The sequence below is a fragment of the Electrophorus electricus genome, chromosome 16, assembly GCF_013358815.1.
Source record: "Electrophorus electricus isolate fEleEle1 chromosome 16, fEleEle1.pri, whole genome shotgun sequence".
Classification (NCBI taxonomy): Eukaryota; Metazoa; Chordata; class Actinopteri; order Gymnotiformes; family Gymnotidae; genus Electrophorus; species Electrophorus electricus.
The window spans coordinates 12174963-12198696 of NC_049550.1; the positions used below are offsets into that span (position 1 = coordinate 12174963).

The window sequence follows — 23734 nt, forward strand, 5'->3', positions numbered from 1 at the left end:
CGGGAGGAGGTTTATGGCCAATGTTATATGGCTGGTGGGGAGGCAATAGTTGGGCCTTCTGTTTGCTAAATGCCTCCCTAAGGTCCCAGTATTCCTGGGGGACTTGAGACAGGTCCAGACCATCGGGATTGTGACCAGCCCCAGGCTGAGGTTTGGGTGGTTGCAGGCAGGAGGTCTGGCACCCCGAACCCCAAGACAGCACCGACTGGCTCAGCCAGTCTACCTGAGGATTATGCCGCTGAAGCCAGGGGTACCCCAAAATCAGTTGCAATTCGGAATAATAAACTGCGCAATCTGTTCAGTGTGTGGGCTGACTCGCAACATGACTGGATGGTTCTGATGACTAACAACCCCTGGGTCAAGGGACCGGCCATCGATGGCAGCAATGGGTAGGGGTTCATCCAGTGGGATCAGTGGCATTGCTAACTTGTTGGCCAACCCAGCGTCGAGAAAGTTGCCCGCCGCTCCCGAGTCCACAAATGCCTGGAGACGTGTTTCAGACATTCCCCAAGCCATTGTGGTACTGAGGAACAACCCTTGAGCTCGGGGAGGACAGGTTGAGTCCATCAAAGTACAGACACAGTAGACATCTCCCCTCACTTCGGGAAAGGCGGGTGGTGTGTCCAACCTGCATTGGCTGGGAACCATACTCCCCCTGCTTGTCAGGCACATGAACAGGGCTAAGGGTGCACGGAACTCCACGAGAACCTCGACTGATCTCTGGTCCCTGTGCTCTACGGCTCTCTTGTACACGACTGTCAGTACGCAAAAGCAGATCTATCAGGTCGTCGAGAGAGGCAGGAGTATCAGTACCAGTTCATATTTAAGCTCCTCTTTGCTGAGGCCCTGGTGAGGCCCTGGTGGAAAGCAGCCATCTCGGCCACCCTAGATATACGTCTTTTCCCGACGTATATTAAGCGACTGAATGGTCAAAAGTCCGCTTAAGGGCAGCAGCGAACTCTGCCACAGTGGAACATATGTCTGTTTGTTGCTCCCAAACCAGGGTGGCCTATGCCAGAGCCTGCCCAGTCAGAAGGGAGATGATGTACACCAACTTTGCTCACTGTATGGGGAAACGAGAAAAGCCAATGCACGTTGAAGGAGGAACCCCCTACAACCTGCTGCCTCGCCGACATAGTGCTCAGGGGCAGGGAGCAACAGTGCTAAACACAAGCTGGTGGGCAGGACTTGGGCTGGCTCTGCTGCTGCCACTGCCCCAGCTGCCTCCTGACTAGGGGCAGCTAGAAGCACTGGTGTTCGTGTCAGGAGGTCTGTCAGGGCCTGCAACTGAGAGGTGATCTGTTGCAGGGCCTGCTCATGTCAACCAACAGTCACCCCCTGATTAGTCAGAGCCACCTTTACCTGTTCTACATCTAACTGTTGAGCTGGGTAAGGTGGGCTCAAACCCAGATCAGCTAGGTGATGACACCAACAGCCTACTGGGTGAGCAACCATGCTCTAATGGTGGGCCTGTGTGCAGAACAGTTAGATCATGGAACAGGTAACACAAGAAAGGTAAATAACCAAAGGGGAGTTGAACCCCAGCCACTTTGGTGCAAAGCAGACAAAGACCCGCTAGGCTGCAGCAGCTATCAAACTGTGTGTATATTGCCCTTCAGAGGAACGGAGGACGACAAAACTAGAGGAAAAAAAACTAAACACCACACTGCGCATGGGAAAGGGGAGAACCAAGGACACCATGGGAAGAATGGCAGCCCCGATGCCCTGACCAAACTAAAACTTCTCAAACAAAACCAGAAAACAGGGAGGAACTGTAATGGCTAAGGGGAGCATTGGGAGAGAGATGGATTTGAAGGGGAGAACTGGAGAGGGGAGGGGATGTGTGAAACCACAAGACACCCCCGCAGCACAGAAGTGAGGTGTAGCACAAGGCCTCACAGACCTCAACATCCAAAGTCCCAGCACTGAGCAATGATGTGCATAGTTTTGGTATTATTGCTTCATGTAAATCAACCCTGAATACACTATCTGTAGTTTGACTTTGCTGACAGCAGTTTAAAGACTCAAAATGAGATTAAAATTAAAGGCAATGCTTTACAACACTTGTTCCAGATCATATTTTACCTGCCCAATCATTACCTTTTATAAACTAATGACTTACCCTTCTGCTGAATGCCCCCAGTGAATCTGAGAGGCCAGCAGAGAGACTGGAAGACCTCTATACATAAATCCGCCTTTTACAGTGGATAATCTGGAATAATCCCTTGTTAACTACTGAATCATTGTGCATTAGTAGAACAAGAGAATTACTGAATTAGGTACAACATGCACCATTTTTTAGACTGTTAGACAACATTTTAAATAGAATAACAATCATGTACATAAATAAGGCTGTAATAGTAAGACCTACAAATGCTGAATTTTTGCATTGTAGGAAAACATTTTTTTAAAAAAACAAACAAAAAAAAAACAGGAGCATTGCGAAGGACATTTTAAAAGTCAAACATTTAAAACCTCAACAATATTTATTTAATAGAAAAGAGAATTTATTGAGTTCTACTTTCTAAGACCAAAAGAAAAAAGAAAAAAAAGGAAAGAAAAAAAAAATGGGGGGGGGGGGGGAAGTCACGCTCTTCTGGCTCCACCTACTGCTCCTAATTACATTTTCAAGAATCAACCAATCATTTACATTTACAGCATTTAGGAGACGCTCTTATGCAGAGCGACTTACAAAAGCGCTTTGTCATTTACTCATAGAATACATCCTAGCCAGTCAAGTAGGTCCAATATACCAATGAACAAGAACACTGTAGAAATACAGGGATCAATGCTGATGCCTAGAAGTACAAAATACATAAGGTCAGTGACAACGATAACTACAATAAATAATAAGTACTACAATTTGTTACTCAACATCGGTGTAATAAACAATACCCTACAAGAAGTACTAGTTTCAGTTAGTCAACATAGAAGCAGGGTCAGTGGTCATTGTAATATTCCACGAATAGATGAAGACTGCAAGGAACTCTGCTGTCCGGAAGTTCATTCCACCATCTAGGAACCAGGACAGAGAATATTCTCTATGCTTGTCTTCCATGAGCCTCGAAGCATGGTATTTCAAGCCTAGCTACACATCTAACACACACTTATTTCATATATACATATTTGGTTTATATATACATATTCATATATACATATTTGGTTTAGATTACTTCTCACTAGCTACAAAACCAATTCAACATGTTAGACTCATTACTTTAACTGTTCCTCTCTTCTGTATGTAGTCAGGCTTACCCTGATCATATCTTCCAAATCTTTGTTGATCCACGTAGGTGACGATGTATGGCCAAATTCCAATGGCTCTCCACTGCTGGAATTTTTTGCAGCTAAAGATGCCCACAAAATGGCTGAGCAAATGTACCACACTCATTCACAAACAAAGTTCTCCCTTCTTCCAGGGGCACAGTGAAACAGGTAATACAGGACGCTGAGCACTGTCAATTTGCCACACCATGAAGCCATTCTTAAAGGAGTTGTGCATCATGTGAAGGTCACGACTCCAAACGATCTGTAGATGGGCTCCAGTACATTGTTCTCTCTGCTCCTCTAGTAAGACCTCAACAAACTCCCAGTTAACAGTGGGCCCATCCACTGACAGAGACTGCATGTTGTTCAGAACCAGCTCTTATGTACATTCCTACACATTTGAAAAAAAAAGGTGAAAACAGTCAGTTCATTGTCCTAAGTAATCTACGTCAGGTTAAGGAAAGGTTGTATTAGCCTAATACACCACCTGGATTTAACTAAGGAAATAGGTAAGAGCCTCCCATTGCAGCCTAATAATAAACAAATATTAATGATTGATTTTGTTTTTGTGTATATTAGCAAGAAACACTCACACAATACATAGATAAACACAATATAGCATGTACACACAAACGATATAATTAATATTTAAATAATTCGTATATAGGATACCGAACTTATTATTTCACTATTTATCAGACCACAGATTAATTGTATGTCATATTTAGTATGAAAAGTATGTTAGTGTGTGACTTGAAACAAAAACGTTACTTACACTGAAATTATCCAACATGCCCTCGGCTCAGGAGTGGCCCAGGAATTGCAATCCATAATAACAGAAGAGCACGTGCGTCTCTTCACTGCTTCAGTACCTCAAACAGAGATCCACTTGCTTGCACTTTGCTGTTTAATTCCTGTATTCATTGAACAAGATCACACAGGTTTTCTCAATAACACTGCATGATGGCTCTCTTTTAATGAACGAAGCGACGCTATATTTGGCATCAGGGGTGGTTTTAATTTCACCACAGGTGAATGACTTTGCATATCTGAACTTAGTAACCAAGCCACTACTACCCATGTCGTCATTTGCTCTGAATGAATGGTGCCTGCTCACCACATGGAGAAGACACAGCACTTCAGTCTTTTGAGTCTCTGGCAGTGACACAGAACACACGACACACAACGTGTGACACAGTGACACACGACGGCACAGAAGTTGCGAGGGAGTCTGCTGTGAGGGAGTCTTCAAGGACTGCCAAGTCCAAACAATGTAGGAATTAGCGAAGCCCAACTATCACTAGCCTCCACTGGTGCTTTTGAGATCCAGTATGGGATTCAGTTGGCTCAATCCCACCTATGACGTTATGATGACAAGCAGCCAGATGTTGATGTGTGTAGGGAACCCTGGATATTCCTTCTGTCCTGTGAATGCAGTGATGTTGAAGATGACTCTGTACAGTAAAACTCACACTGAGAGTGAAACAGCTACTGTCCTAAGTGAATGCGCCGATGATAACAGAGACTACTCTGCTGAATAAAATTCTTCCCACACACCGAGCAGTGATATGGCTTCTCTCCTGTGTGAAGGCGCTGATGTTGTTGGAGACTACTCCGGTGAGAGAAACTCCTTCCACACACTGAGCAGTGATATGGTTTTTCTCCTGTGTGAATGCGCTGATGCTGTTTGAGACTACTCTGTTGAATAAAACTCTTACCACACACTGAGCAGTGATATGGCTTCTCTCCTGTGTGAATGCGCTGATGTTGTTGGAAACCACTCTGGTGAGTGAAACTCTTTCCACACTCTGAGCAGCAATATGTCTTCTCTCCTGTGTGAATGCGTTGATGATGTTGGAGACTACTCTGGTGAGTGAAACTCTTTCCACACTCTGAGCAGTGATATGGCTTTTCTCCCGTGTGAATGCGCTGGTGTTGTTTGAGATTACTCTGGTGAGTGAAACTCTTCCCACACTCTGAGCAGCGATATGGCTTTTCTCCTGTGTGAATGCGCTGGTGTTGTTGGAGACCACTCTGCTGAGTGAAACTTCTTCCACACTCTGAACAGTGATATGGCTTCTCTCCTGTGTGAATGCGCTGGTGTTTCTGGAGATGAGACAGTTGAGTAAAATTCTTTCCACATTCTGTGCAGTGATATGGCTTCTCTCCTGTGTGAGTTTGCTGGTGTTTATGGAGATAACGCAGTTGAGTAAAACTCTTTCCACACTCTGAGCAGTGATACGGCTTCTCTCCTGTGTGAACGCACTGGTGTATACGGAGATGAGAGAGTTGAGTAAAATTCTTTCCACACTCTGAGCAGACATATGGTTTCTCTCCTGTGTGAATGCGCTGGTGTTGTTGGAGATTACACAGTTGAGTAAAACTCTTTCCACACTCTGAGCAGACATGTGGCTTCTCTCCTGTATGAATGCGCTGGTGTTTTTGGAGAGCACTCGGTACAGTAAAACTACTCCCACAAACTGAGCAGCTATATGGCGTCTCCCCTGTGTGTATGCGCTGGTGTTTACGGAGATTACTCTGGTGAGTAAAACGCCTTCCACACTCTGAGCAGTGATATGGCTTCTCTCCTGTGTGAATGCGCTGATGATGTTGCAGACCACTTTGGTGAGTGAAACTCCTTCCACACTCTGAGCAGCAATATGGCTTCTCTCCTGTGTGAATGCGCTGGTGTTTCTGGAGATGAGACAGTTGACTAAAGCTCTTTCCACATTCTGTACAGAGATACGGCTTCTCTCCTGTGTGAGTACGCTGGTGTTTCTGGAGAGCACTCCGTACAGTAAAACTCTTTCCACACTCTGAGCAGTGATGTGGCTTCTCTCCTCTGTGGATGTGCTGGTGTTGTCTGAGATAATTCTGTACAGTAAAGCTCTTTCCACACTCTGAGCAGTGATATAGCTTCTCTCCTGTGTGAATGTGCTGATGTTGTTGACCACTCTGCTGAAAAACACTCAACCCACATTCTGAGGAGAGGTGAGTTCTTTCCTCTTCCATGTCTTTCTGCGATTGTCTGAGGTGTGTTAGTGAGGAGATTATTATGTTTGTGGAGCACTGAAGCTTTCTTTGTTGTCAGACTCGTGGTTAATCTCTCGAGCTTTCGTGATTTACTAGTTAAAGTTCGTTTTACCTGTACAGGAATATGGACACACAAAGCAGAAGACTTGCATCAGATTATAACATTTGTGCCATTGCAATTTTTGTCTGGACTGCTTTAGAAGAAAAAAACAAAACATTGTTTTACATTGTTATGTAATCAACATGAAGTTGGCACCCCATATGTATGATTTTAACTAAACCAGTCTCAACCGTTTGTGCTATAAAGAGTTTACATTGTGCTGCAACTGCTCTCTCAGATGTGTAGCTTTGTTTATGTTGCTTACATCGCCTGCATGATGGGTTCCAACTTCATGCCAATTACATAAACTATACCTAAACTAAGCTTTATATTTTAAAAACTAAAACAGCGCAAATGAAAAATTCAAAAGGCACAAACGATTGATGCTGGTTTGAATTAAATTTCAGTGCAGGACATTGGATAGGACAACATGATTAGGATTTTTGTATTTTCATAGTTATACTATGATAATGCTACTACTGTACTAAGAAAAATATGAATCAATGTCTACTTTACATCTAAGCATAGTTTCAATAATAAGGACAGTGTAATAACAAAAAGGTTTTGTCTTGTAAATGTCTGAACTCTCCAAAGTCATAACTTGAACATTTGATCGTTGAGGACTGGTGAGCTACATCAGAGTAGGGCAAACACTGATCTGATATGATACCTGATATGTTAAACTGAAGTGCAAGTTAAGATTAAATGATCAAAATAACACATAGAATGTTTGGACTTAACCTTTAACAGAACACTGTTTGTTCCAGAGGTCATTTAACGTGATCTTTGGTGAATTCGTCTCTATCACACTAGAAACTCCTCTCCTGCTTTGATTGATCAAGAGCAACAGTAGAGAATCTCCCCTTGAGATCAGAAGGCCACCAGATTCTGCTCATCATCATTATGAGCACAATTCACATATCTGAGAGAAAACAGGCAGACACAGAGGAACGAATAACTGGTAGGGAAAGGTTGACCAAAGAAGCAATCAAATTCATTAATCATAACAGACAGCTAATGAACTCCAGTATGTAGGGGTTTTACCTATGAATCCTTACACTACATATGATTTACTATGCTGCAATTATTAGTCTCATATAGTCAAATAAAACTTATCACAATCTGTCATTTTTACCTAAAGAAAGTAACATTAATGATTTGATCTTTGGAGAATTTAATAAATGTGATATCTATATCTGAAGATATTGGCAAAAACCAGAATCTGGACATCAAAACAAATAACTTGGTGAGAATAAATGGTATTTATTAAACACAACTTCTAACACCAGAGTCAACAATCAGTATATTCACAGTGAATAAGCAAATTGGTTACTTAGCCTGTAGGGTGTGTATGTACATGTACATGCAAAGCTGTAGGCGTGATCTGAACTTTGGATATAGCATGTTCGTGTATCAGAGGACAATATCGCTGTTTTAACAACGAACAATAACGTCAGTAGTGCGTTTGCTGATAACGAGATATCATGGTATTGTTAGTAAAGAAGGAGAGAGATCACAAAGAGGAGAAATAACCTTTGTGTGCACCTCTGGTGGGTTGACGGATTGAACACAACCCATAAATCCATTAAAATAGCGTATAACTATTCGAATTCTGTTCGTTAATGAAACTGCTGTTTAACTAACTCTAAATAAACAAGGGTCTTGGAATTAATTGTACCCAGATGTGAAAGTCTCACGTGTTGATTTTGGTGCTTGTCCTCTGGAATTAAAGAGTAATTTCCAGCGCTTGTTCCTCGGTGATGAAACGCGACGTCGTGCGGATGTACTGGGCCTTTGTTTCAGGCCGACTGACCTCCGTCGCACGTAAACAGAAGCAGTGAATCTGTTGCTGTGGTAACGCTGATCTCGCGTTAGCTCAAATGCTTCCGTTCCTTAGATTAAAAGAAAGATGCTCATCAGCTGCGCGTTAACTGTCCACGTAGTGCCGGCAAAGAAAGAGAGCGAGACGACGGAGAAGATATTTAAGGCCAAACCTTAGCGGGAGGCAAAAACGAGGACAGAACGAAGCTCTGTTGATGACAATGTTTGCAGCTGAATTCCGTGTGCTTTTGAATATACCCCTTCCTCACGATGACGCAAATTTGCTCTGTGAGTTGCTGGTGGTGCTGCCACCTGCTGGTGGGCATGATACCTACAAGAGCTCAGTGCTGCATTCTGAGCTCAAGCTGGGCTAACCATCATATGAGATAATGCACACTAATCATTTTTATGTATATTTTCTTTAGCCAAACACAAATCTATTTCATGTTGTGTCAAGCTCGATTAAAGAAAAATGTAACAATGTACTCCCGCTCCTTTGACATCCCGACACACACGTTGTTTAAAGTAATGATTTTAGATTATCTGGTTATGTTAAGGTTTTTCGAGATATCAAATTAATAGTGTTTATCTGGAGAAAATAAAGTTTCCTTTTCTCAATACCTCCATAAAATTAGTCCACTATCTTGGAAAAAAAAACAAAACTGTGTTATGTGGTGTTAACTAAATAAATAATCAGTGATCTCTATAAAATAAATAAATTTAACTCATTATAAGAGTAAATTGGAATTTTAAATAAAGATGCAAATTCGTAGCCTTTTAGGGCTTCCATACCCAACCAGTTTAATTCATTTAATCACACTTGTCGAATTAGTTATAAAAATCTTCCTACAGGAGGATCACTATACTTGTCACAGACTGCTCCTAGTCTCACTGGTCACATGATATGGCCCGATGTGTTGTGTGGGAGTTTGTCTTTTCGTTTGTAGCCACGCTCATGTATACACACCTGCACCAGCTTCTATGTCTAATGTCTGTATGTATTTAAACCGTTGCAGGAGAGTGTAGAGTTGTCGGTCTTTGTTCATGTCACAGTAATATCCCATGTTATGTTTGTAACCTGTTGTCCGTGTTCACGTGCCTGTTTTTGTTTTTTTGTTTTTTGGTGAGTGCCCATACGGTTGTCCTTCGTGTATGTATAATAAATGTCTCTCTACGTCAAGAGAGCCTGTGTGTCCTGCTCCACGCCCTGCGGCACTCAGGCCGTTACAGAAAGACTGACTGCCACAGGAAGCCTACTCCCTTGACGTTTAACGGACTTCTCATGGGGATGTGCGCAAAGGATTCTTACCGACATCCCAAGCCGCTGCCTGGATCCCTGGATGTTGGGAGGACGACCAGAGCTCACGGCCACACCAGAGGAAGAGGAGAGAGCCCATTCCAGGCAAGGAGGGGAACTCCCCCTGGAATTTCTTGGGGGGTCTAAGGCTCCCGAGCCAGGACCACAGATAGCCGAAGGGCTCCACTGGATCCGCTGTATAGGTGGTCCGGTGGAGTTGGCTATAGTAGCCTGTGCGCTCCCGCTCCTGAGTGCAGACTATGAGTACTGGAAGGGTCCAAACAAATCCCTGGAGTAAGGGGCTCTCCCTGGGCAGCTGGCGCCTGGTGGGCAGTAGTCCGCGGCAGCACGTCCGAACCCAGGCTGGCCGTGCCCCTCTGCGTGTCCTGTAGGGCCAGGGCCTAGCGCCTGCCCTTTCAGTGGATGCTGTGTCTCAGCGCCTTTGTGTTTGTGTTCAGGTGCATCTGCTCATTGTTCTGTATGTTTGTTCAGGCTGGGTCCCTACGAGGCACCAGGCATTGCCGTCGTGTGTGTTTCCGTGTATATGTACACAAGGCGTCACGGGGTTCGCAGTCCCAAGAAGGATGTGTCGGCAGCTGCATCCTTTGGATGGGGTTTCTGTCACGGACTGCTCCCAGTCACACTGGTCACGTGGTACGGCCTGCCGCATGATGTGGGAGTTTGTCTTTTCGTTTGTAGCCACGCTCGCGTTTGCACACCTGCAACGGCTTCTGTGTCTGATGTCTGTATGTATTTAAATCGATGCAGGAGAGTGTAGAGTTGTTCATGTTTTGGTTATGTTCATGTCACAGTAGTATCGCGTGTGTGTAATCTGTTGTCCATATTCACCTACCTGTTTTTTTTGTGAGTGCTGATATGTTTGTCCTTTGTGTATGTATAATAAATGTCAACATCAAGAGAGCCCGTGTGTCCTGCTCCTCGCCCTGCGGCACTCGGGCCATTACAATACTCCTCTAAATATTGTGGAGTTAACTGCCATTACCTTAAGTGTCTTCTTAAGATGTATTTGTGTTTATAATAATAATAATAATAATAATAATAATAATAATAATAATAATAATAATAATACTTTCTGAGCAAATTTTAACAATACCAGATAATACACATAACAGTAATAATTTGTCACAATAATTGTGATATTACATGTTTCATACTGTTTCATCTCTCAGAGAAACAAACAAATTATTAGGAAAAAACCCCAAATAGTCTATCTAATGACTTGACTGAGCTATGTCCAATTATCCCTCATACCCAATTACACCTCATGACAACTATAGCATGCGCCAAATAACCTTAAACCACAACTACCCCACATCTAAAATAATCCTTCAGATTCATCTACCCCCCAAAAATAGTTGCCCCTCAACCAAAATACTGCCTCATGTCTAGATGCCCTTCAACAGAAACTACCCAATCAACCCAATAGCCATCCACTGCCAAACATGTCTAAATAGCTAAATAGCCCCTCTACTTCAACTACCCCTCAGCCAAAATATCCATGAACAGCCAAGATGACACTGCCAAAATAATAAACAAAGTCCTAGAACAAAAACGGAACAGATAATCTACCAAACGAAGAAATAAGACATAAACAAACAACAATAACCTGCCCTAACTCTCTGAACCAAAAAAGAAGAGAAAAAGAAACCTCAAAATAAACGGCATCACCTCCCTACTTCCCAAACTATGAACAAACATATAACGACAGAATAATTAAAGAAGTATAACACTCTATGTACACAATTTACATCGGCAAACGATTTCCATACGGGGCTAAGCGACGATAATGAACGGGTTTACAAAGCCCGTTATTATTACACAGATGCAACAGAACCAAACACAAACTCTCACATACTCTCAACAAAAAAACATATTTGCAAAGGCACAAATCAGTCGCAATTCAATAAAGTACACAAAAGTGAGAGGCAATTCTGTCCTCCTCCTCTTCTGAGGTGCGACAATCAAACAAAACGACCAACTTAGGTTCATAACACCTCCACCCATAAGAACAAACTAAGAGTTTCCAAACAGTGGCAAATCATCTGCCCTTACATTGTCTTTGCCTTTTTTTGTGTATGATATCGAGCATAAAATTCTGGCAGGTTAAAGACCAGTGCAAGAGTCAGTGATTTGTGTTGGACATCTGTTGTAAAAACACGAGAGCGTTATGGTCACTATACACAGTAATGGGTACAACACTAGAACCAATGTACACCTCGAAATGCTGAATGTTCAGTAATAGGGCAAGAGCTTCTATTTCTATTGTACTGTAGTGAACTTGATGTTGTTTGAGTTTAGATACGAGATGATCTATGCCAACGGCATCCTCGTGTACTAACATGGCTCCACAGTCACTTGCATCAAATTCTAACTTAAAAGGCTTCGCAAATTTAGGGGCAGAAAAGGAAGGTGATGAGCACAACAGCCAATTTATGGCCTCAAACGCTGACTGACAGGTCAGAGACTAAACAAAAGGGGCTACATTTACGCAGAAGGTTTGGAAGAAGGAGTACCACATCTGAAAAGTTTCGACAGAAACTTCTGCAGTATCCCATCATTTCAAGGGAATGCCCCTTCTGGTTGTCGGGGCAGGAAAAGCAATTATGGACTGCACCGATTTTCAGCACACATACAGTCAACAAATACACATGGCCTGCTTTTGTTTTAGGAAGCGGACCTACACAGCTAATAATTATACATTCAAAGGGCTCACAAACTATCGGAATGGGTTTCCGTGGAATCGGTGGGATAACCTGATTCGGTTTTCATGCCACTTGACAAGTGTGACATGAATGACAGAACTGGGTCACATCCCGTTCCATCACTGGCAAGAAAAATAGTTGTAACACACTCTGATACACTTTCGAAGGTGTCTGGATAAGAGATGGTCATGTTCAAGAGTCAGAACGTGTGTCCTCTGGGGCTTAGGTACTACTACTTGGTACACGGTTCACCACTCACGATCTGTGCCAGAATCGGTAGGAGTCCATTTATGTACCAAAACACAGTTGTCTAAGTAGTAGACTGTCACATGAGTGGATAAACTATCTTTGTCTAAGATGTTGACTAAACACCGGGACAGCGTTTCGATGAGCTGTAATAAACTTATCTTGACCTAAAGTCCATTCATATTGAACAAGTATCTGCAGAGGGATCATGCGTAGGGTCCAACACAAAAGTTGTTTTGCTTCAAATGTTTTTTTTACTGTTTTTTACTGTTTTTTTACTGTTTAATGTTCAATATATTTTTTACGAATCTGACAGATCTTCAATGTCTGCGTATTTCCATGCTTGTGCCCTGGTCAGCACACAAGCTTTGAATACCGCAGGAAATTCACAAGTTAATGTTTCAGAAGCCGTCTCTTCTGGCACTGACACAACTTCAACTAAAGACCACGTCTTGTCACCAGCTAAGTCATTCCTGAGAATAAATGGTATACCTTTGATAGGTAGTTGAGTGTGCACCGCAACTTTGACCGTGCCAGTTACAAGCTCAGAGAGTAAATAAACAGTATGGAGAGGTACTTTCAGTACGTGCAAATCTATGCCTTGTATTAACACATAATCGCATATTCACACATAAGAATCGCATATCCTCAGACAAAGGGTAACTGTGTCTAGAATAAATGACTGAGCTGCACAATCTCACAGTGACGCGTCCCATCTGATACAAAAGGCTTAAAAGAACCAACGGATATACCACAGATGAGCAATCATAAAGCAACTGAGATGACGAAACCCGAACCAAGCCAACCACACGGGAAACAACTAGGCATTTTCTGGTTCCTTTGAATTGATTTTGAACAAGCCACGATGAGACGACCACTTTCATGACAATAAAAACACTCACGAGACTCACGCAGTGTTTTCTTAGGTGCGTTCTGGATTGGTGTATCAACACGGGTGTTCTGACACACACGCTGGGGAGGGTGAAACATCATTTTGTTCATAAGCACAAATTCGTCTGCCAGAATGGCAGCATTAATGAGGGCTGTAACCTTTTGTTCATTTAGATGCATGACAACCTTTTCCGGGACACAGTTTTTAAATTCTTCTAACAGGACAAGTTCTTTAAACTGTTCCAAAGTGGTTACTTTGCATGCAGCGCACCACTTATCAAGGAGTGCGGTTTTGTCTCGAGCGAATTCAACATATATCTGGCTGGAGGTTTTGGAATGTTTTCGGAACCTTTGTCGATATGCCTGCGGCCCTAGCTCATATGCACACAAAACCGCAGACTTCACTGTATCATAATCTAAACTTTGCTCCAAAGAAAGAGCAGAACACACCCCCTGAGCTCTTCCCACAAGCTTACAGTGCAACATTAACGACCGAACGTCTTTTGGCCACTGTAGTGTGGTTTAGTTACGTTCAAACACCTGGACACACATGTCGACCTCATTCTCATGGAAATAGTGTACCAACAACCAGGTTTTTACTGACATCAAAGCCAGTACAAGGCGATGGAGTCAAATGCGCAGACAGGGGTGTGCCAGAGGTGTTCTACGTAGGTGTTCGAGGAGTAGAGACAGTGGTAAGGGTCCACACCTTGCATGGAGTGGGCACCGGACGAGAGTCAGCAGGAGGAGTAAGAACAGAACGTGCTCGTCTCTGCTCCGGTTCTAGGTCCCATATTCTGACGTCTCGTGTGTATCAAATTTAAGAGCACGAACCTTCGATCTACTCTGTTTCAGAGCCAGCATCGTATCCATTTAAGGCAGAAAGGGAGTAATGGGATCTATGCACACTGAACATTTGAGTTCAGCCTCAGCCTCTGCTGGGACTGAAGACTCAGCTGGGTGAACAACATCCGGCATCCCGTCAGCCTATAGTAGAATCTGCTGTTGCACAAGCTCATCATGCAGCGTGGCCTTGACTATCCACTTAGCCGCACTACGAGGCACCACCACTTCGAAGAAATCTATCAACAAAAAAAGCATCCTTCCAACACACATCAAACTGTTCTAAACTGAGCGTAACTGTTCCAGACCATCGCCCCCACATTCGAAAGAAAAGACAAAACTTGCAGCCGAATACACCACAAAAAAACAAGCAAAGGACGAGCCTCCAGCTCTGTTACGACCCGGTCTAGGCTCCGGATCGTAAAAGAGAAAGGAGAGAAGGGGAAAAGGATATAACAAAGAAAAGGGAGATATTTTTTCATAAAGAGGTGTGCTTCAGGAGATGACAGAAACAGAAGACAAAAAGAAAGGTAAAAATAAACGGAATCACCTCCCTACTTCTTAAACTACAACCAAACATAAAACAACAGAATAATTAAATAAGTATAACACACTATGGACACAATTTACATCGGCAACCAATTTCCATACGGAGGATAAACAAAGATCATGAATGTGGTTGCAAAGCCAACGTCAGAACACGTTCAGAGTCTGAATCATAAATAAATAGGACAAACCTGTTTTTTTTGGACAAACTAAGTTTGAGAATTGCATAGATGTATCCACAGGTACATATGGGCTGAGCAATGATGTGCATAGTTTTGGTATTATTTCTTTATGTATATCAACCCTGAATACACTATATAGTGTGTCTTTGCTGACACCTTCTTAAAGACAAAATGAGATTAAAATTAAAGGCAATGTTTACAACACTTGTTTAAGATCATATTTTACCTGCCCAATCATTACCTTTTATAAACTAATGACTTACTCTTCTGCTGAATGTCCCCAGTGAATCTGAGAGCCCAGCAGAGACTGGAAAACCTCTATACATAAATCCGCCTTTCACAGTGCATAATCTGGAATATTCCCTTGTTAACTACTGAGCCATTGTGCATTAGTAGAACAAGAAAATGACTGAATTAGGTACAATAGGCACTATTCTTTAGACTGTTATAACATTTTAAATACAATAACAATCATGTACATAAATACGGCTGTCATAGTAAGACCCACAAATGATGTTTTCCTGCAATGCAACAATTTATTTAATATTTTTTACAGGAGCATTGCGTGAAGGAAATTTTAAATTTCAAACATTTAAGACCTTAACAAAATTTAGCATCTTAAGAAATATCACACTTTCTTTAATAGAAATGAGAATTTATTGAGTTCTTCTTTGTAAGGCCAAATATAAAAAAAAAAATAATAAAACATTTTAAAAGGGGGGGGGGGGTTGAATCAGCCCCTCTGGCTCCACCTACTGCTCCTAATTATATTTGCAAGAATCCACTGCACCTGAATCAAATCAACCAATCAGAGCCAGCAGGAGTGTAAACAGAAGTAAACAAAATGAAGAAAAGCAAGCTAAAAGGAACAGAAAGGAACAGACGGAGTCAGATCAAACAAACATTACAGGAGTGGAAGGAACTACAGGACATTACAGGACAACATAGCACATTTCTCATGAATGCAGTTGTAGTCAGGCTGTTAGAAACTGGTTCAAAGTGACCAGTCCTTCAGATTCTATCTCCTCCAATTTACCCTCTGCCCTCCGTCCTCTGTAGCTGGATCAGGGGAAGTCAAGAGATACTGACACCAAGGTAGAGAATCAAGAGAGTTCAACTTTATTGAGGAAAGCACAGAGTATATATGTGTCCTATATCTACTATCTAAATCTACAGGATGACGGGGAAAAGTGAGGCATGTTCTAAGGGTCTACGTAGAAAGGAAAGAGACAAGCTTAGTAAAGATTAGATGTTCTCTGCATGAACGAGCCACGAGCTGTTCCCGTGCTCGCCATGAGCCACTCCTGTGCTTAGAGAGAGAGACAGGGAGAGAAAGGGAGAGAGAGAGAGAGAGAGAAAGGGAGAGAGAGAGAGAGAGAGAGAGAGAGAGAGAGAGAGAGAGAAAGGGAGAGAGAGAGAGAGAGAGAGAGAGAGAGAGAGAGAGAGAGAGAGTGAGAGAGAGAGAGAGAGAGAGAGAGAGAGAGAGAGTGAGAGAGAGAGAGAGAGAGAGAGAGAGTGAGAGAGAGTGAGAGAGAGAGGGAGAGAGGGAGAGAGAAAGAGAGAGAGAGAGAGAGAGAGAGAGAAAGAGAGAGAGAGAGAGAAAGAAAGAGAGAGAGAGAGAGAGAGAGAGAGAGAGAGAAAGGGAGAGAGAGAGAGAGAGAGCGAGAGAGAGAGAAAGGGAGAGAGAGAGAGAGAGAGAGAAAGGGAGAGAGAGAGAGAGAGAGAGAGAGAGAGAGAGAGAGAGAGGTAAAGGAGACAAGAAGAGGGAGCGGATGCCCTTGGGCAACCAGCAATGTCATGGCTGATAGGCAGAGACTTGTGTTTGGTGCCTGAAGAGAGAAAGGCTCCAGTATCCAACACTAACATGAGTGTGGCTCTAATGCAAAGGCCAGTGATGAGCTGTTTTATCTGAATGTCCCCAAGCTGTTCTATCAGTTAATTACTACTTAATTAACACTACTTACAATAGTTCCTGTAATCAACAAACATCTACAGCACACTGAAATAATTGTGCTAGATATTTTACCAAATACATATTTCTCATATCTAAAGGATTCATTTCTGCTTGTTCGTTGGCTCTGAAAATGGAACAGCATAAGGCTTAAATTTATGACTGGAAAAATAAAGTACAATACTAACTACAAACCAATTCATCATAGTAAATCCATTACTTTAACTGTAGTCAGGTCTACCCTGATCATATCTTCCAAATCTTTGTATAGGAATGGAAGCATCGAGGCGTCAGTTTGGTACTTTGTGAGAAATGGCTGAAACCATTGATCCACGTAGGTGACGATATATTGGCAAACTCCAATGGCTCTCTCCACTGCTGGCATTTTTTGCAGCTTAAGATGCCCACAAAATGGCTGATGAAATGTACCACACTCATTCACAAACATGAAGTTCTCCCTTCTTCCAGGGGCACAGTGAAACAGGTAATACAGGACGCTGAGCACTGTCAATATGCCACACCATGAAGCCATTCTTAAAGGAGTTGTGCATCATGTGAAGGTCATTGCTCTTTGCTTGTGTGGTAGCTCAGTGGTTAAGGTACTTGACTTGTAATCAGAATGTAGCTGGTTCAAGCCGCACCACTGCCAAGTTGCCACTGTTGGGCCCCTGAGCAAGGCCCTTAACTCTCAATTGCTCAAGTTGTACTCAGTCATAATTGTAAGTTGCTTTGGACAAAAGTGTCAGCTAAATGCCATAAATGTAAATGCTCCTCTAGTATGAGCTCAACAAACTCCCAGTTAACAGTGGGCCCATCCACTCACAGAGACTGCATGTTGCTCAGAAGCAACTCTTATGTACGTTCCTACACATTTGAAAAAAAAAGGAGGAAACAGTCAGTTCTTTGTCCCAAGTAATCCACATCAGGCTAAGGGATGCTTGTATTAGCCTAATAATAATCAAATTCTAATTATTGTTTCTTGTTAATATACACAAAAACAAAAGCATACACACCATACAAAGATAATATAGTATGTACACACAAATGATATAATTAATAATTATATAATTCATATATAGGATACCGAACTTAATTATTTCACTATTTATCAGACCACAGATTAATTGTATGTCATATTTAGTATGAAAAGTATGTTAGTGTGTGACTTGAAACAAAATGTTACTTACACTGAAATTATCTAACGTCCTCGGCTCAGGAGTGGCCCAGGAATTGCAATCCATAATAACAGAAGAGCACGTGCGTCTCTTCACTGCTTCAGTACCTCAAACAGAGATCCACTTGCTTGCACTTTGCTGTTTAATTCCTGTATTCATTGAACAAGATCACACAGGTTTTCTCAATAACACTGCATGATGGCTCTCTTTTAATGAACGAAGCGACGCTATATTTGGCATCAGGGGTGGTTTTAATTTCACCACAGGTGCTCTGAATGAATGGTGCCTGCTCAGCACGTGGAGAAGACACAGCACTTCAGTCTTTTGAGTCTCTGGCAGTGACACAAAACTGCTCAAAGCCGACGGCACAGAAGTTGCGAGGGAGTCTACTGTGAGGGAGTCTTCAAGGACTGCCAAGTGCAAACAGTGCAGGAATTAGCGTGGCCCCACTGCCACTAGCTGCCGCTGGTGCTTAAGAGATCCAGTATGGAATTCAGTTGGCTCAACCCCACCTATGACATGATGAGGACAAGCATCCAGAAGTTGATGTGTGTAGGGAACCCTGGATATTCCTTCTGTCCTGTGAATAGTCATGTCAGAGATGACTCTGTACAGTAAAACTCACAGAGAGTGATACAGCTACTGTCCTGAGTGAATGCGCTGGTGATTACAGAGACTAGTCTGTTGAATAAAACTCTTCCCACACACTGAGCAGTGATATGGCTTCTCTCCTGTGTGAATGCGCTGATGTTGCTGGAGACTACTCCTGTGAGAGAAACTCCTTCCACACTCTGAGCAGTGATATGGTTTTTCTCCTGTATGAATGCGCTGGTGCTGTTGGAGACTACTCTGTTGAATAAAACTCTTCGCACACACTAAGCAGTGATATGGTTTTTCTCCTGTGTGAATGCGCTGATGTTGTTGGAGACCACTCTGGCGAGTGAAACTCCTTCCGCACTCTGAGCAGCAATATGGCTTCTCTCCCGTGTGAATGCGCTGATGATGTTGGAGACTACTCTGGTGAGTGAAACTCTTTCCACACTCTGAGCAGCGATATGGCTTTTCTCCTGTGTGAATGCGCTGGTGTTGTTGGAGATTGCTCTGGTGAGTGAAATTCTTTCCACACTCTGAGCAGCAATATGGCTTTTCTCCTGTGTGAATGCGCTGGTGTTGTTGGAGATTACTCTGATGAGAAAAACTCTTTCCACAATCTGTGCAGAGATACGGCTTCTCTCCTGTGTGAGTGCGCTGGTGTTTATGCAGATTACGCAGTTGAGAAAAACTCTTTCCACACTCTGAGCAGTGATACGGCTTCTCTCCTGTGTGAACGCACTGGTGTATACGGAGATGAGAGAGTTGAGTAAAATTCTTTCCACACTCTGAGCAGACATATGGTTTCTCTCCTGCATGAATGCGCTGGTGTTGTTGGAGATTACACAGTTGAGTAAAACTCTTTCCACACTCTGAGCAGACATGTGGCTTCTCTCCTGTATGAATGCGCTGGTGTTTTTGGAGAGCACTCGGTACAGTAAAACTACTGCCACACACTGAGCAGCGATATGGCGTCTCCCCTCTATGAATACGCTGGTGTTTACGGAGATTACTCTGGTGAGTAAAACTCCTTCCACACTCTGAGCAGTGATATGGCTTCTCTCCTGTGTGAATGCGCTGATGATGTTGTAGACCACTCTGGTGAGTAAAACTCCTTCCACACTCTGAGCAGCAATATGGCTTCTCTCCTGTGTGAATGCGCTGGTGTTTCTGGAGATGAGACAGTTGAGTAAAATTCTTTCCACATTCTGTGCAGAGATACGGCTTCTCTCCTGTGTGAATGCGCTGGTGTTTCTGGAGAGCACTCCGTGCAGTAAAACTCTTTCCACACTCTGAGCAGTGATGTGGCTTCTCTCCTCTGTGGATGTGCTGGTGTTGTCGGAGATAATTCTGTACAGTAAAGCTCTTTCCACACTCTGAGCAGTGATATAGCTTCTCTCCTGTGTGAATGTGCTGATGTTGTTGACCACTCTGCTGAAAAACACTCAACCCACATTCTGAGGAGAGGTGAGTTCTTTCCTCTTCCATGTCTTTCTGCGATTGTCTGAGGTGTGTTAGTGAGGAGATTATTATGTTTGTGGAGCACTGAAGCTTTTTTTTGTTGTCAGACTCGTGATAAATCTCCCAATCTTCTGATTTACTAGTCGAAGCACATTTTACCTGTATAGAAATATGGACACACAAAACAGAAGACTTGCATCAGATTATAACATTTGTGCTGAGTTTATGCCATTTTTGTGTGGACTGCTTTAGAAAAACAAACAAACATTGTTTTACATTGTTATGTAATCAACCTGAAGTCTGCACCCCATGCGTATGATTTTAACTAAACCAGTCTCAACCGTTTGTGCTATAAAGAGTTTACATTGTGCTGCAACTGCTCTCTCAGATGTGTAGCGTTGTTTACGTTGCTTACATCGCCTGCATGATGGGTTCCAACTTCACGCCAATTGTATCTAAACTAAGCTTTATATCTCAAAAACTAAAACTGCAAAAATTACAAATTCAAAGGCAGAAACGATTGACACTGAGACACATGGGGTGCCAACTTCACATAGATCTATATCATCATGGTAACAATATTCAAACTGAAACTGCTTAAGGTCAAATAAAACTAAAAAAAATACAAAACATGAGTACATTTCAGTGCAAGACATTGGATAGGACACCAGGATTAGGCAGATATTTGTATTTTCAGAGTTATATTAAGATATTGCTACTACTAAAAATGTGTACTAAGAAAAATGTGAATGAATGTCTAATTCACATCTAAGCATAGTTTCAATAACAAGGACAATGTAAAAACAAAAACGTTGTGTGTTGTAAATGTCTGAACTCTCCAAAGTCATAACTTGAACATTTGATCGTTAAGGACTGGTGAGCTACATGGGTGAGTTAGAGTACGACAAATATTGACCTGGTATGATACACTTCAGGTTTTAACAACTAAAGTAAGTTAAGATTAAATTATCAAAATAACACATAGAATGTTTGGACTTAACCTTTAACAGAACAGTTTGTTCCAGAGGTCATTTAACATGATCTTTGGTGAATTCGTCTCTATCACACTAGAAGCTGCTCTCCTGTTTTGATTCACCAAGAGCAACAGTAGAGAATCTCCCCTTGAGATCAGAAGGCCATCAGATTCTGCTCATCATCATTATGAGAACAATTCACATATTTGAAAGAAAACAGGCAGACAGAGAGGAACAAATAACTGGTAGGGAAAGGTTGACCAAAGAAGCAATAAAAGTAATTAAACTCCAGTATGTAGGGGTTTTACCTACGAATCCTTACACTGCATATGATTTACTATGCCTCAATTATTAGTCTCATATAATCCAATAAAAATGACCACAAGCTCTTATTTTTACCTAAAGAATGTAACATTAATGATTTGGTCTCTGAAGAATTGAATAAATATGAGCTCTATATCTGAAGATATTGGCAAAAAACATAATCTGAATATCAAAAGAAATAACTTGTTCAAGTTTGGTTTATTTGTCACATACATAGTCATACACAGTATAATAATAATAAATGGTATTTATTAAACACAACTACTAACTGCAGAGTCAACGATCAATATATGCACAGAGAATAAGTAAATTGGCTATTTAGCCTGTGTGTGTGTGTGTGTGTGTGTGTGTGTGTGGTACAAGCAAAGCCGTAGGCATGATCTGAACATTGGTGGGGACCAAATCTCCCCAGGGGAGAATTCGCCAACTCATGAGGAAATAATTATGATTACAAAAATATATATTATTATAATAACATTGCACAAAGCTAGTGTGGAATTTTTTTTATTCGTTATATTGGGGGATATCGGGGGGGGGGGGGGGGGGGGCATTTTGAGCTTAATATTGGAGGGACGTGTCCCTCCCAATGTGTGTTGTGTCTACGTCCTTGTGTACATGTCCTGATGCAAGGAGGAGGTAGGGTTTGCTATCCTGGTTCTTCTATAGAGTACAAAGGAAAATGGTGCAGAGTTTGAACAGCAGAGTAACGTGGCTGTATATCAATGAGCTCAGCTGGTTTGTCAAAGCGTGATCGTAAATAAGAGGACAATGTCGCTGTTTCAACAACGATCAATAACGTCACATTCAGAGACTGTGCTGTGCTGTTTAACTAACTCTAAATAAACAAGGGTCTTGGAATTAAACGTACCCAGATGTGAAAGTCTCACGTGTTGATTTTGGTGCTTGTCCTCTGGAATTAAAGAGTAATTTCCAGCGCTTGTTCCTCGGTGATGAAACGCGACGTCGTGCGGATGTACTGGGCCTTTGTTTCAGGCCGACTGACCTCCGTCGCACGTAAACAGAAGCAGTGAATCTGTTGCTGTGGTAACGCTGATCTCGCGTTAGCTCAAATGCTTCCGTTCCTTAGATTAAAATAAACATTCAAGGGAAATAAAGAAACATACTTCTCAGCTGTTTGATAACTATCTACGTAGTACCGATAAAGAAAGAGCGAAATTACCTTAGCGGGAGGCAAAAACGAGGACAGAACGAAGCTCTGTTGATCAATGTTCGAATTCCGCGTGGTTTTGAATATACCCCTTCCTTCCGATGACGCAAACTTGCGCTGTGCGTTGCTGGTGGGTGCTGCCACCTGCTGGTGGGCATGATACCTACAAGAGCTCAGTGCTGCATTCTGAGCTCAAGCTGGGCTAACCATCATATGAGATAATGCACACTAATCATTTTTATGTATATTTTCTTTAGCTAGACACAAATCTATTTCATGTTGTGTCAAGCTCGATTAAAGACAAATGTAACGTGCTAGTCAATGTACTTCCCGCTCCTTTGACATCCCGACACACACGTTGTTTAAAGTAATGATTTTAGATTATCTGGTTATGTTTAGGTTTTTGTTTTTAGATATCAAATTAATAATGTGTTTATCTGGAGAAAATAAGGTTTCATTTTCTCAATACCTCCATAAAATTTGTCAATTATATAGAGAAAACAATGTTTATGATGTGGTGTTAATAAAATAATTAGAGATCTCTATAAAAATAAAATTAACTCATTATAACAGTAAATTGGAATTTTTAATAAAGATGCTGATTCATGGCCTTTTAGGGCTCCATGCCCAACCAGTTTTGTTCATTTAATCACAGCTGTCAAATTGGTTATAAAAGTCTTCCTACAGGAGGATCACTATACTTCTCTATATGTTGTTGTTAATTGCAATTACTTTAATTGGTCTTCTTAAGACTCATTTGGATTTGTGTTTATAATAATAATAATATAATACTTTTTTAACATTCTGAGCAAATTTTAACCATACCAGATAATACTGATAACAGTAATAATTTTGATCACAATAATTCTGATATTACATGTTTCACCAGTTTCATCTCTCAAACAACAAATTATTTAAAAAAAAAACCCCCAGATAGTCCATCTAATGACTTTACTGAGATACACCACATGTCCAATTATCCATCAATGACAAGTGTACCACAAGCCAAATAACCTTAAACCACAACTAGCCCACATCTAAAATAATCCTTCAGATTCATCTACCCCAAAGACAGTTGCCCCTCATCCAAAATACCACTCCATGTCTAGATGCCCTTCAACAGATTAAAGTCAAACGTAAC

General features: G+C 41.9%; 1 protein-coding gene and 1 pseudogene across 2 annotated transcripts; both read right to left on the minus strand.

Moving 5' to 3' along the window:
* Positions 1 to 4294: 4294 nt before the first annotated feature.
* LOC113577026 (zinc finger protein 850-like) lies at positions 4295 to 8488 on the minus strand. Of its 2 annotated transcripts, XM_035534978.1 has the most exons (4): positions 8395 to 8488; positions 8079 to 8292; positions 7142 to 7322; positions 4295 to 6412 (listed from the first exon to the last, which is right to left on the minus strand). In XM_035534978.1, the coding sequence occupies exon 4, from the start codon at positions 6277 to 6279 to the stop codon at positions 4756 to 4758; it is 1524 nt and encodes a 507-aa protein (XP_035390871.1). In that variant the 5' UTR covers positions 6280 to 6412; positions 7142 to 7322; positions 8079 to 8292; positions 8395 to 8488; the 3' UTR covers positions 4295 to 4755. The 2 variants fall into 2 exon arrangements, with proteins under 2 accessions (XP_035390871.1, XP_035390870.1); XM_035534977.1 differs by having other exon boundaries at positions 8098 to 8475.
* Positions 8489 to 18759: 10271 nt separating this feature from the next.
* Positions 18760 to 22677, minus strand: LOC113577037 (annotated as a pseudogene).
* Between the last annotated feature and the right edge of the window lie 1057 nt (positions 22678 to 23734).